Here is a 12,340-nt window from a genome sequence, read left to right as displayed (position 1 = left end):
GAAGTTATTCAAAGGCACGCACCCCTTTTATTTTTAGAACCATGGAATATTGTGACAGTAAAAATAAATAAAGTGTAAATAGAATCAATGGCATTTTAATTGAAGGTTGCAATTGGATTAAATCTTGTGCAAATCCAGATTGCTAGAATTGGGGTCAAATGTTGCATATGGTGGACATAGCAATACTGACTTGTTCGTACCTGGTATCTCTCTTTTTAAAAAAAGAAGTAAGGCATGTTGGAAATGCTTTAGCCTTTAAACTATAAAGGACACTAATGCATTGACAAGTCTACTGTGCGCACAAGAAATATATAGTAAATAAGGAACATAAATGACTCCTGCCAAATCAACCATGGGAAGACGTTTAAAATTTAGAATGTGAAAAGACTTTAAAAAAAAATATTGGGAAATTTCCTCACTTTGCTGTGCAAGAAAACACTGCTTTGCTATATTTAAAAAGAAAAGCTTTTTTTAAAATAAGAAAAAATATATGTATTTGGTAAATGTTTGTAGTCAACAGTTCACAGACGAAGCTGTTTGCGGTTAAAGCCGTCTGGCGGCACAAGCTGGACTTTGTTGCCATCTTTGAGACGAATCTTTAAGAAAAAAAAATTAAGTTAATCTTTTTCCCTGAATGTGGTGTTTTTTTCTTCATTATACAATAAATATTCTAGTGAACTTTTTATCAAATGGTTAAGAAAATGCTAGAAGTTGTTGTAAAATATTTGTATCTTGCATTCACTAAAGTAAAAATACTGGCTTTTACTGTGTATATCGGACTCTCTCTCATATTTAAACTGAAGCTCTCAAATCTTTTCCCCTCTGTCAGCACCTAAACTTGGATTTGGTCCTGTTTCCTTGCTTGTAAAGATCCCAGGCTTACAGGTACAAATGAAGCACTTGCATATATTTGAAGGTATATCCCACCCTGCATTCCAGTTGTGAGCCAGGTAAAACAAGATGGAATAAAAAGTGTTTCCTTCTGGCTTAAACTTCACTGTTTAAAGAGGAGTGGCCCTCCAGATGTTGTTGTACTGTAGTTTCCATCATCCCCTAACCATTGGCCATGCTGGCTGGGACTGATGGGAGTTGGTGGTCCAACATCTGGAGCTCCTTGGATTCTCTGCTTCTTTCACCTTTTTTTCCCAAATGCATGACTAGCTTTTAATCCTGGTCTTCAACATTTGTTTCCAAGGTTCATACGTATCCCCTTTTTCTGCCCAGATGCCTAGGTTAAAAAAATAAATAAATCAGTTGCCTGTGCAGTGAATTTTGGCTGCTCCCCACCCCCCACCCCTGTTTGCTTTTAAGTAGTTGTATAGAAGAGGGAATTTTTACAAAGGCAAGCAGTCTTCCTTGTGTTGTCACTCAATTTTCCCCCAACTTTTTTTTTTAATAAAAAAACCCTTTTAACATGTTATGCAGACATGGTGGGGCCTATTTGAATGATATAAAAATAAACCTGTTTTTATCTGGAACATGTGGCAGACTACACCTGCATGAACTAATAGACACACCCTTCCTGTGTCCATTGGTTCATCAGTGCCTCTGTTATTCAGTAGGTGGCGAAAGATGCTTTCTGCTGCCCTAGTTTTAAACTTCACCACTGAAAATGACTTGGGTTTATTTGGACTGAATCATACCTTTTTAGAAAAGCTGATTCTTGCTCTCACCTTCACCTACGTGTTAGCTTTACTTCCTGGCATGAAGAGCAGGCTGGATTTATTAGTGGCTCCAGAAAATTTGTTGAGTTCCTTGGGCTAAAAATATTCAAGAGTGTAGCTACAGATGCTTAAAATCAATTCACTGTTGTTTTTCTTAGCTCTCACAAATGCCTGTACGTTGACTCTTTTTTTTTTTTGCCACCTAAACCTGATTTTTGTGCAACTTTGTGTTAACTAATAAAGTTCTAAGATCCTGAACAGAGCTGGAACAAAGCACTTAACATTATTTACAAGATTTGTGGCCCCTGTGAGTAGGAAACAAGGAAGCATCAGGCATAACTTTTCCAATAGGAAGTATCTCCACTTTGGTATACTAAATGTTCTTTCAAAAAACAAAACAAAACAAAAACAAAACCCAAGTTCTCTGCCAGAGACCATAAACTTTTTGTATTAAAACTGACATAAATCCAATTGTGCTAACTTTTAACATAATATTTAAGAACATAAGAAGCCCATCTAGTCTAGCATCCTATTCTCACAGCGGCCAAGCAGATGCCTATGGGAAACCCACAAGCAGGACCAGAGTGCAACCCCTACTCTTCCCACTTGAAATCCCCACCCTCTGGTATTCAGAAGCTGATGGGAATTGTAGCCCAACAACATATGGAGGGTAACACATTGGCTATTCCTGTCTTAGGCTATAGTCAGTGGTCACTTGATGGGCTGAGCAATGTCTGGTTTTCAACATCGTGATATGTCACCAGCTAAACATTGCGATATACTGCTGGGAAATGTCCAGGCAGCTGCTACTACAGTGGTACCTTGGGTTACATACGCTTCAGGTTACAGACTCCGCTAACCCAGAAATATACCTCAGGTTAAGAACTTTGCTTCAGGGTGAGAACAGAAATCGTGCAGCGGGAGGCCCCATTAGCTAAAGTGGTGCTTCAGGTTAAGAACAGTTTCAGGTTAAGAACGGACCTCCAGAACAAATTAAGTACTTAACCCGAGGTACCACTGTACTTAGGAGTCTAAAACTGATACATTTTTACTTAACTTTAACATATTGTTACAGCTGTTATTTTATAGTACAGAGCAACATGGGTGGCAGGAATCATGAGAGAAGTGATGGATCCATAGCTGTCAACTTTTCCCTTTTCTTGCGATGAATCCTATTCGGAATAAGGGAATTTCCCTTAAAAAATGGGAAGCGTCGACAGCTATGACGATGACCCGATTACAGTTTCCCCACATCTTGTTTTTTTACATAGCACACACACACACATCGTGATATCACCATGCCGACTGTTATGAAACTTACCACGATGTGGACTTCAAACTGATTTTGGACGATATATTGTTACATCACTCAGCCTTAATGGGCACTCTACCCCAAACAGCTGGAGGGCATGACCACTGCTACCCTCTGCTCTAGACTGGCATAAGGATGCCTCTCAAATGTTCTCTTATTGTTCCCTATGTGTACTCTGCCCTTAAATTTCTGTGCTAAAGTAATCAGGATTCTCCACAAAGAAAATCTGAATTATGTGGCCTGCATACGTTATGCAAACTTTTTAATGTTTATTTTTGCTAGTGATGGAAGGGCAAGGACACTGAAGCCTAAACCACTAGATATGTCTCCCACTTAAGTTTCAATGTCTGATGATGTACAATTTTTTATATATGCTGTAAGCCACCCAGAGTGGCTGGGGAAAACCCAGCCAGATGGGTGGGGTATAAATAATAATAATATAATAATAAATTATTGCCACAAAGACTAGAAGCTTTTTAAAATGAAAGCTGAGATTGTCAGGAAGCTGATTTCTGCAGCCATTAGTGTATTCTCTTTTTTCTGTATGGAGCTGTGCCGAGTCCAGACTCTATTGCTGAACCCCTTAAAAAAACAAGAGACATTGCAAGACAGAGAAGCTTGGTGAGTCATGCCTGATCCTTGGCTGGGATTGACATGTGTCTCGCCAACATGAGAAACTCCATGCAAGTATTTTTAAAGGTCACTGCTCTGGATTTCCTATCTTAAAAGCCTTGTTTGTTTTTCTTTATAGCTATTCGATTGATATCACAGAATAAAAAGGGGGCTTCTTGCAGAGTTTTCTGAACACAGTCCTCACCTTCCGCTCTGCCATACTGTTCTGGACCAAATTCCTCTTTGTTGTAACTGCGTTGTCAGGTTTGCTACAAGAGAGGTGGAATGGAAATTAATACTTTGTGCTCTGGCCTGAACATTTAGGGAGTGTCGTGTTTTGCTGTCTGAAAGATCTGCAGCTGAAACAGATTTAGCCTGTTTTCCATTACGATGAGCTTTTGCCAGTTTCCATGGGCATGGAAGACTTTGGGAGTGATTAAAGTGTGTGTGTTGTGTGTGTGTGTGTGCGTGCGCGCGCATGTGCCTCCTGCCCCACTCCCAAATTAATGCTTTATGGAGAGAAGTAAAGAAAGCCTAGGTGGTAATAGCTTTTGTTGGTCTGAAGAGGCCCTGATCAGCCACAGGAACAGGCAGGCAACTACTTTGGGCTACAATGCTGTTTGCTCAGTTACAGTGATTCAAAGCATCTATAAAACTGCTTTTCAGGGCAGTGCTCTCCCAGTGCATCATGTACAAAAAGAAGAACACAATATACAGTGGCTACACAGGGGGTTGGGGAGAGAACAGTTCCACTGTGAGAGCCATTTTGAATGGCTTTACGGATAGCCAACATGATGTCCTTCGATCTCTTGTTGGGACTACAATTCCCATCAGTCTCGGCTACCACAGCCAGTTGTTGGGGATGATGGGAATTGAGTCCAGCAAGGCAGTGGGCCACTTGCTCTCTCTTAGCTAGTCACTGCCTCTAGGCCTAGCCTACCTCTCATTCTTGGTGTGAGGATGAAATGGAAAGCAGGACCGCTCTTTATGCCACCCTAAGCTCCCTGGAGAAAAGGTGATGTTTAAATCTAACAATAAATAAGCAAGCAGCTAGAGGGCTCCACATTGGTTATGGCCACACCTGCTAGTTCGGGAAAGGCAGCCTTGAAGAAATAGATTTTCTTTTCTGCCTTTTGTGTTTGCCATCTTACCAGAAGGACCTCTGGGAGCAATGGGTAGAAACATATGGCTGAAGGCGCTGAAGTCAAACTTGCAAATGGAGCCAATGTGAAAATGCGAGGAGTCTCCGCCATCTGTATTCAGGAGGGAGGAGATTCCCTTCCACTGATATATAGAACCATCAGTCAAGGCTTGGGGTCTTACCCCTGGTGCTTGCTATGAAAAAAATGGGGCAGGAGTGCCCACATACGACTCTTTGCCTGCCTTGTATACCCCACCTTTCCTCCAAAGAACTCTCAAGGTGGCCTATATTCTCTTCCTCCCTGTTTTACTCTCATAGCAAGCCTTTTACGTAGGGTAGGCTCAGGCTGAGAGGCAGTAGCTGGCCCAAGGTCACCCAGGGAACTTCGTGGCTGAGCAAGGATTTCAACCATGGTCTGCCAGGTCCTAGTCCAACACGCTAACCACTCCAATCCACTGGCTCTCCCCTTTAACCTTTGCATCTGTCTTAAAAGGAACAGCCGTTATTTAGTTTAGCAGTGGCTACAATAGCCTTGTCAGAGAGGGCACAGTGCATCAGACGATTGGTCCATCTTGTTCAGTGCTATTCACAGACTGGCCGTGGTTCTTCAGGCAAATTTTCACAGCCCTACTTAGAGACTGAACCAAGCACCTTCTTCAGGCAAAGCAGAGGCTCTTTATCGCTGAGCTACAGCCCTTCTCTAAGCAGTGATGGTGGAGAGGGTGTGGAATGGGGAGAAGAGAGGATGAAGATCACCAGCAACACCACCCTGAGCTCATTAGAGAAAGAGGAGGAGATAAAAGTAAAATAGAAATCTTAAACCTTGTATCTCCCACGTATTTGTGTATGTGTAAACCAGGTTGAGGGTGGTGCTGTGGGTTAAACCATGGAGCCTAGGACTTGCCAATCAGAAGGTCGGCGGTTCGAATCCCTGCGACGGGGTGAGCTCCCGTTGCTCGATCCCTGCTCCTGCCAACCTAGCAGTTCGAAAGCACGTCAGAGCGCAAGTAGATAAATAGGTACCACTCCGGCGGGAAGGTAAACAGCATTTCCGTGCGCTGCTCTGGTTCGCCAGAAGCGGCTTAGTCATGCTGGCCACATGACCCAGAAGCTGTACACCGGCTCCCTTGGCCAATAAAGCGAGATGAGCGCCACAACCCCAGAGTCGGTCACGACTGGACCTAATGGTCAGGGGCCCCTTTACCTTTACCTTTAAACCAAGCTTGAGATGACGACTAGGTTCTTCTCTCCTTTTTTAGCAAAAGTGTATATGCAAAGAAAGCTTTATTGTATGCAAAGGAAGACTGGAGCTGCTCCTGCCATTTAAGACAAGATGACTTTTAATAAACTGGCAGTTAATTTAAATATATATCTATATAGCCCAGGTGATAGGCTAGGCCTGTTTCCTCAGAAAGACCAAACCTCAGAGTCTTGAAAGAGGCAGCAAGCATAAAATGAGATTTGCCCCCAATAACACAAGGGGGGATATGATCACATCTCCACCTTAAAGTGCTGTCATACCACTTTAAGAAGCCTCCAAAGCAACCTGGGAGCTGTAATTTTGTCAAGGATGATGGGAGTTGTTAAAAGACACCACCTGCAATTCCCCTCACAGAGCTACCATTCTCAGGCTGGCTTCACAATCAATGGCTCTTCCCAGCGAACTCTCAGAATTGTAGCTCTATGAAGGGAATCATGGTGGTCTAACAACTCTCGGCACCCTTAACAAACTACAGCTCCCAGGATGCCTTGGGGGAAGCCCCGACTGTAGAATGTAAGGTGCAAATGTGGCCAAAATTTTTATAGCAAAAAGGGTGCACAGGGGAGGAGTGCCCTTCCCGCAGCTGAGTCTGCTTCTGATGTCTGGCTGAAGACTGGTACTGGGGAGCACACAACCTACAAGAGAGTTCAGATTCTTCACCCTCACTTGCACCCCCTTTTGCTGTTTAAAAGTGAGCCATCCCACCATTCCCTTTGTGACTGACCAGCCACTGTCCATGTCTTGCTCTGTCCTGGTCTTCCTTGATCTCATTTCCAAGTTGAGCTCCTATCAACTTAAGAAGCAACTGATCTGTTGTTGGCTCATCCCAGAACATTATTTCAAAGCAAAGAGACTTTTCTCCAATTTTTGAGGGGTGGGGTAGGGTAACAGACAGAGTCATCCCCCTGACGGAAGGAAGTCTCCTCCTCTGTGGGTTTGGATAGTGGGCAGAGTTTCTTTAAGCACACGGAGGGCGGGTGTCCCCCTCACTGACCCGTCAGTGTTGTTCACAGGAAGAGTTGTGTTGGAGGTAGTAGTCACTTCGAGCTGCTGGGTTTTAAAATAGACAATATAAAACACTGGCAAAATTATTCCTACGAGGAGCATAATGAAAACTGCATTCCACCACTGGATCCCACAGTCTGCTCCAGCACCGATTTCTTTCCTCCCCGAAGGTGACCAGTTTGGTGTTTCAATGCAATAGTCTGTGCTTGGGGAGACACCCAGCAGAGTTGCTTTCTCAATGTCCTGGTCGATCCCTCTGAAATACTGATCGATTTGCTCGGTGTCTTCGGAGCTGCCGTCTTCCTCTTTGGACCGTGACGGTTCAGCAGGCAACAACAGACCAGCTCTCTGGCCAGGCAACAACCCTTCCTGGGTCTCTGTTAACATGCCGTTGACCTTGACTGGAATCCTGATGGATTTTAGCGCATACAAGTCTTGCTCCTGGATGAAGTTGTTGACCCGCTTGATATCTGCAACCTAAGACAATTCAGAAAGGGGAGATGGGGTGTGAAGTCAGTTATTGAGCTCTTTTTTCATTGTATATAAACAGCTCCTTCTAATGCAAACATTTACTTCATGAATCGCTTCTAAGGGGACACCCCAAAGCAATGTGCAGTAATATAGTAAATGCATATATCAGTGTTGGCCAAACTTGGCCCTCCAGATGTTTTGGGACTACAGTTCCCGTAATCCCTGACCACTGGTCCTGTTAGCTAGGGATGATGGGAGTTGTAGTCCAAAACCAGCTGGAGACCCAAGTTTGGCCCACACTGGCATATATGAAAGAGTTTCATATATAAAAACAACTGCATATATAGAAACAATTTTTAAAACACATACATAGCAGAAGCAGTTTAAGACAACAGCCGCACACACACAAAATCAGTTCAGATCCAATGCAGTGACCAGCTGGGATAATGATCTCCATTTAGAACAGGTGTGGGGAACGTTTGGCCTGCCAGGTGTTGCTGAACTACAACTCCCATCAGCCCCTGCAAGCATGGCCAATGGACAGAGATGTTGGGAGCTGAGCAGTTTCTGAGGGACGTAGCCTTGAGTTCCTTGAGGCTGGGCAAATGGTCAGATTCGCTAAAAGGCAGCATCCTATGCTGCTGATGGGACAGGGGGAAACATCCTCTCCTGCAAACCCAAGTACATAGGAAGCTGTTGTCTGCCTAGTCAGACCATTGGTCCATCTAGCTCGGAAATGGCTACCCTGCCCGGTTACCGCTCCACAAGCCTACCTGGAAATGCTGAAGACTGAACCTGAGGCTTTCTATATGAAAATCAGGTGCTCTGCCACTGAGCTACTCTTTCCCCAAGTACACAAAATTCAGCAATCCATAGCTGGCTACCTTTTTTTCCAGCTGACACTCTCGTTCCAACTTCAAAGATGTTTCACCCAGCTATTTTTACCGGGTGAGTTACAACAGCTAAACAGTTGTTACTCCTCTGCCACCCAAGCAACAAAATGATTGGCATGCAAGCCTGGAAACTCCCAGCTTGACTTGGTTGTCAAAGGCTGCCCTTGGGTAGGAGATGCCTTCCCCCATCTTGCCTGTCCATGGAACAGAACAGAGTGCTCTTCCTTAGCCCTGCAAGGCTCTGAGCCAGAAATGTAAAAACGAAACAAAAACCCCACCAGGGACGTCATCAATCGCTTCCAAGGAAGCTGTTTCTTACTTTGCATCCATACTGCAGTGCCAGTTTGTTCAGATTGTCGTCTTTGCTAACTTGGCGTTCCAGCAGAACCACATCCCCAACTTTCTCTGCGGCAGCCTTGCGCCTCCGTTGCTCCTTCCCTCTCGCTCGCAATTCCATGACGTCAAGTTCCTCCTCTGACGAGGAGTCATCCGAATCTGAAGGCCTGCTTCTGAACAGGTAAACTTGGCTGCTTGAGAACTTTCGGATGCTGGCAGGAGCCTGGAAGGGCTGAGTCAATGCCTCACTCAGCCTCATGCTTTACAAAAACCTCTGCAACACAAAGCATTTGGATTTTTATTTTTTAAATGATCATAAAATGAACAATATACCTTAACAACAGTTGGGAATCTGGGATGCCACGGATGAAGCTTAGCTCAGCAGCCATGGCAGAAAGGTTCAGATTACTCATTATAGCTCTAGGACAGGGACTCAGACCGTGCCCATCCTTTAGATTTTGCTGTGACTCATACTCTGACAACCTTCTTTCTTTTTATCATCTTTAATACTGAAACCTCAAAAAGCACTTTTCCCTTTGGCTATTTCTGTGGCTTCCTGCACTGCATACAGGGTTATGAGAAGGGATGGCGGAATCAACCTATGTCTGGTCTATTCCATATCAGTTCTGCATTTAGTTCATCCACAAATCTGCCGCAGAAAATGTGGATTAAGGAAAAAAACAACCCTGCAACTTTTTTTGTGTATTTAAATACATATTATCTCATTGTACATATTTATAAACTATCATCACCATCATGATCTTTACTCTAAGGTCCCAGGGTGGATAACAACAATTAAAATACAGTGTTAGAAACAGTTTAAAACAATTTACAGAAATAAAGTGGGTGCTAAAAATATACACCTCAAGTGTCCAATGCCAGAGTAAAGAGCTGTGTCTTCAGCATTTGTCAAATCGGAATAATGAAGGTGCCAGATGTACCGCTGGGGGTGGGGGGAAGGAGTTCCATAACTGCCACATACAGAGCCCTTCCCCAGCCATCCCTCCCTGAGCTTCTGAGGACATAGAATGAACATTGAAACAGCCTTCTACGATTGCCCTGCATAGCTTAGTACTGTCTACACTAGACATAGCTAATATGCTGCCCTCCAGACCTTGTTGGCTTCAATTCCAACTGGCCGCTGCCACCATGGGCAACAGGGAAGATGTGGGTTGTAATCCAGCAACATCTAGAAGACACCATATTGTCTACCCCTGGTCTGCAGCAGCTGACAACAGCACTCCAGCACTTCAAACAGGAGGACACCGGGGATTGAACCTGGGTCCTTTGGCTTTATTGCTGAGCCCATCCCCAAAGCAAAGGTTGAACGTACCTTCCAGGTGCTAAGAGATCCCCATGACCAGAGTGACTCTCTGCCTTCCAAGGCTAAAGATCTTTTGAAAACTTAGACGCCCTGTTTCAGAACACTTTATGTCCCAGGACAGCCTGGCTTGCTTTGATGACTTGTCCACTGGCAAGTTGTGTCAGGGAAGGCTCAGAGTGGCCCCTTCAAAATTGCTTTGGACCTTCAGCCATCCCATCCCTTGATAAATAATCATGACTGGGCCATAGACTCTGCCCCCACCCAGTAGTCTTTTTTCTTTAAATCCAAGAATGGAAAATCAGAGCCACATGTTCAGGTTATCTTATTCTCAGGTCTTTGATCTAATCCTTGGGGGAAATTAAGAGCTTCGGCTGTTCTCACTTACTAGAACAGATAAGAAGGGCCCTGCTGCCAAATCAAGCCCAAGATCCTGTTTCCAACAGAGAGGAGAGACACATGCTGCCTTCAACAGGCTCTCAAGTAGCATGAAAGCACCCTCAGTCTCATCAGCATAGGATTTCCTTCCCAGGCCCCTCAAGGCCTACAGCAGGAGAATGATGCCAGATAGGGGACATCGCTGTTCAACTTTCTATTGTTTTGGCAGCGTATCATATTTGTGCCCTGACCTACCTGATTATAGTCTCCCAAATCAACTATTCTATTCTGAACTTAAAAATGGAAAGCGTAATGCTGGTGATCAAAGACTCTTTCAAGGCAAATCCCAGAAAAAAATGTAGTATAAACACTGACAACTGGGAAACACTGGCCTGCGAGCGCTCCAGTTGGAGAACAGCCTTTACCAAAGGTGTCATGGGTTTTGAAGACACTCGAACTCAGGACGCAAGGGAGAAACGCACTAAGAGGAAGGCACAATTGGCAAACCCTCTCAGTGATCAACTCCCGTGCGGAAACCTATGCCCAGCTGTGGAAGGATGCGGATCCAGAATTGGCCTCCACAGTGTCTTATGGACTCACTGTTAAAACCATGTTTATGGAAGACAATCTTACTCGGCTACAAGTGATCACCGAAGAAGAGGAGGAGGAGGAGGAGGAGGTAGGTGTTGCTTTAACAAAAACATTGCCCTAAACTATGGAGGGGGGAGGGAGAAAGGGGACCAATTAAAGCTACCTGCATTCCCCATTACCCTCCAACCAGATCAAAAGAAGTATCCTGGTAGAAAATAGTTGTGCAATTTTGGACTCTGGACTCAATTTGGCACACAAACAGCCTTTAGATGGTAATGTGTGTCAGCACAGCTTGAAGTAAGCTGGCCCTGCCCTCTTTGGGAGCCCTCATGCTCTTTTTGCTGAGTCTCTGTTTGAAAGGCCCACACTGAGGGCACCACATCAATAGCAGCTCCACACATTAGGCAGTAAACAGCCTGGATAAATGTGGATTGTATTATACAGACTCCAGGGTGTGCTTAAAAGCAAAACCATATCCCTTCAATTAGTTGACTAGCACAAAAGGGCAACAGGTCCCCGCCCCCCAAACCTACTGGGCTAGTTTACTAGATGCACAAACAAAGCTTTAGTTAGCATCCCAAACTATGACACACACATCCTCCACCCCGGAAGTCTTAAGTGCTGCAGTCCTGAATGTCAATGCCTCAGTCATCCTCTGCCTCCTTCTGCGTATGGGGTAGGAGTCCTACCTGCACACCTCAAAGAAAGCCATACAAGTAAAAAAGGGGAAAAAAAACACTCTCTCTTCACATCAACACACCCCTGGCTCTCTTTCTAAGCCCCTGGAATAAAGAGCAAAGATTCCTACACAGGATTTGTTTATTGCAATGGAAACTGGTGTCTGTGTGTGTGTGTGTGTGTGTGTGTGTGTGTGTGTAAATACCCAGGCAAATTCTCTTCTCTGCCCACACTCCCAAGCAATAAAAGGAAACACTTGTAGCGTGATCCTGGCCAGATCTACTCAGAGGCAAGTCCTAGTGAATTAATGAGGCTTACTCCCAAGGAAAGTGGGTTTTTAGTATTGCGAGCCAAAAGCCTCCAAAAGCAAAGCCTGGTCTACTCAGAGGCAAGCACCACTCAATTAAATGGAGCTTACTGCCAGGAAAGTGTGGGGTTTAGAATTGCAGCCCTTACAAAGAACAGAGGAGCCCCCAGTTGAAGGGGAACCCAGAACTCCCAGGTTAAAGGGTGTCCCTTCTTGATCAGCCCCGCCAACCACCATTCAGCCCTACCTGCTTTTATATGCAGGCGACCTGGTTCCCAGCTGCCCCTCTTCCTTCCTTCCTCTCGCCCCAGCTGCTTGGCCTCATCCGAACTTGCTGTGGGCTCCCTCTTCTGCCGGATAGTTCGGAATG

General features: G+C 44.7%; 1 protein-coding gene across 3 annotated transcripts; it reads right to left on the bottom strand.

Annotated features, from left to right (window-relative positions):
* Nucleotides 1-6,046: 6,046 nt before the first annotated feature.
* On the bottom strand, nucleotides 6,047-12,320 carry LYSMD4 (LysM domain containing 4). Of its 3 annotated transcripts, none has more exons than XM_083412291.1 (3): nucleotides 12,218-12,320; nucleotides 8,679-8,967; nucleotides 6,047-7,472 (listed from the first exon to the last, which is right to left on the bottom strand). In XM_083412291.1, the coding sequence occupies exons 2-3, from the start codon at nucleotides 8,952-8,954 to the stop codon at nucleotides 6,888-6,890; spliced, it is 861 nt and encodes a 286-aa protein (XP_083268417.1). In that variant the 5' UTR covers nucleotides 8,955-8,967; nucleotides 12,218-12,320; the 3' UTR covers nucleotides 6,047-6,887. The 3 variants fall into 3 exon arrangements, with proteins under 3 accessions (XP_083268417.1, XP_083268416.1, XP_083268415.1); XM_083412290.1 differs by having other exon boundaries at nucleotides 8,679-8,969; nucleotides 10,029-12,289; XM_083412289.1 differs by lacking the exon at nucleotides 12,218-12,320 and adding an exon at nucleotides 9,529-9,986 and having other exon boundaries at nucleotides 8,679-8,969.
* Nucleotides 12,321-12,340: the final 20 nt, after the last annotated feature.

The sequence above is a fragment of the Podarcis tiliguerta genome (genome assembly GCF_965153285.1).
Source record: "Podarcis tiliguerta genome assembly, chromosome: 14".
In the NCBI taxonomy this organism is placed as follows: Eukaryota; Metazoa; Chordata; class Lepidosauria; order Squamata; family Lacertidae; genus Podarcis; species Podarcis tiliguerta.
Note: the sequence above shows the minus strand (reverse complement) of the source record. Positions and strands in the feature narration are given on the sequence as shown.

What these genes read in the sequence shown, in the direction of transcription:
- LYSMD4 (XM_083412291.1), bottom strand. Translation starts at nt 8,954, where the DNA reads ATGAGGCTGAGTGAGGCATTGACTCAGCCCTTCCAGGCTCCTGCCAGC. An exon ending in CACTGCAGTATGGATGCAAA is followed by an intron (nt 7,473 to 8,678) that starts GTAAGAAACAGC and finishes GAATTGTCTTAG; the next exon opens with GTTGCAGATATCAAGCGGGT.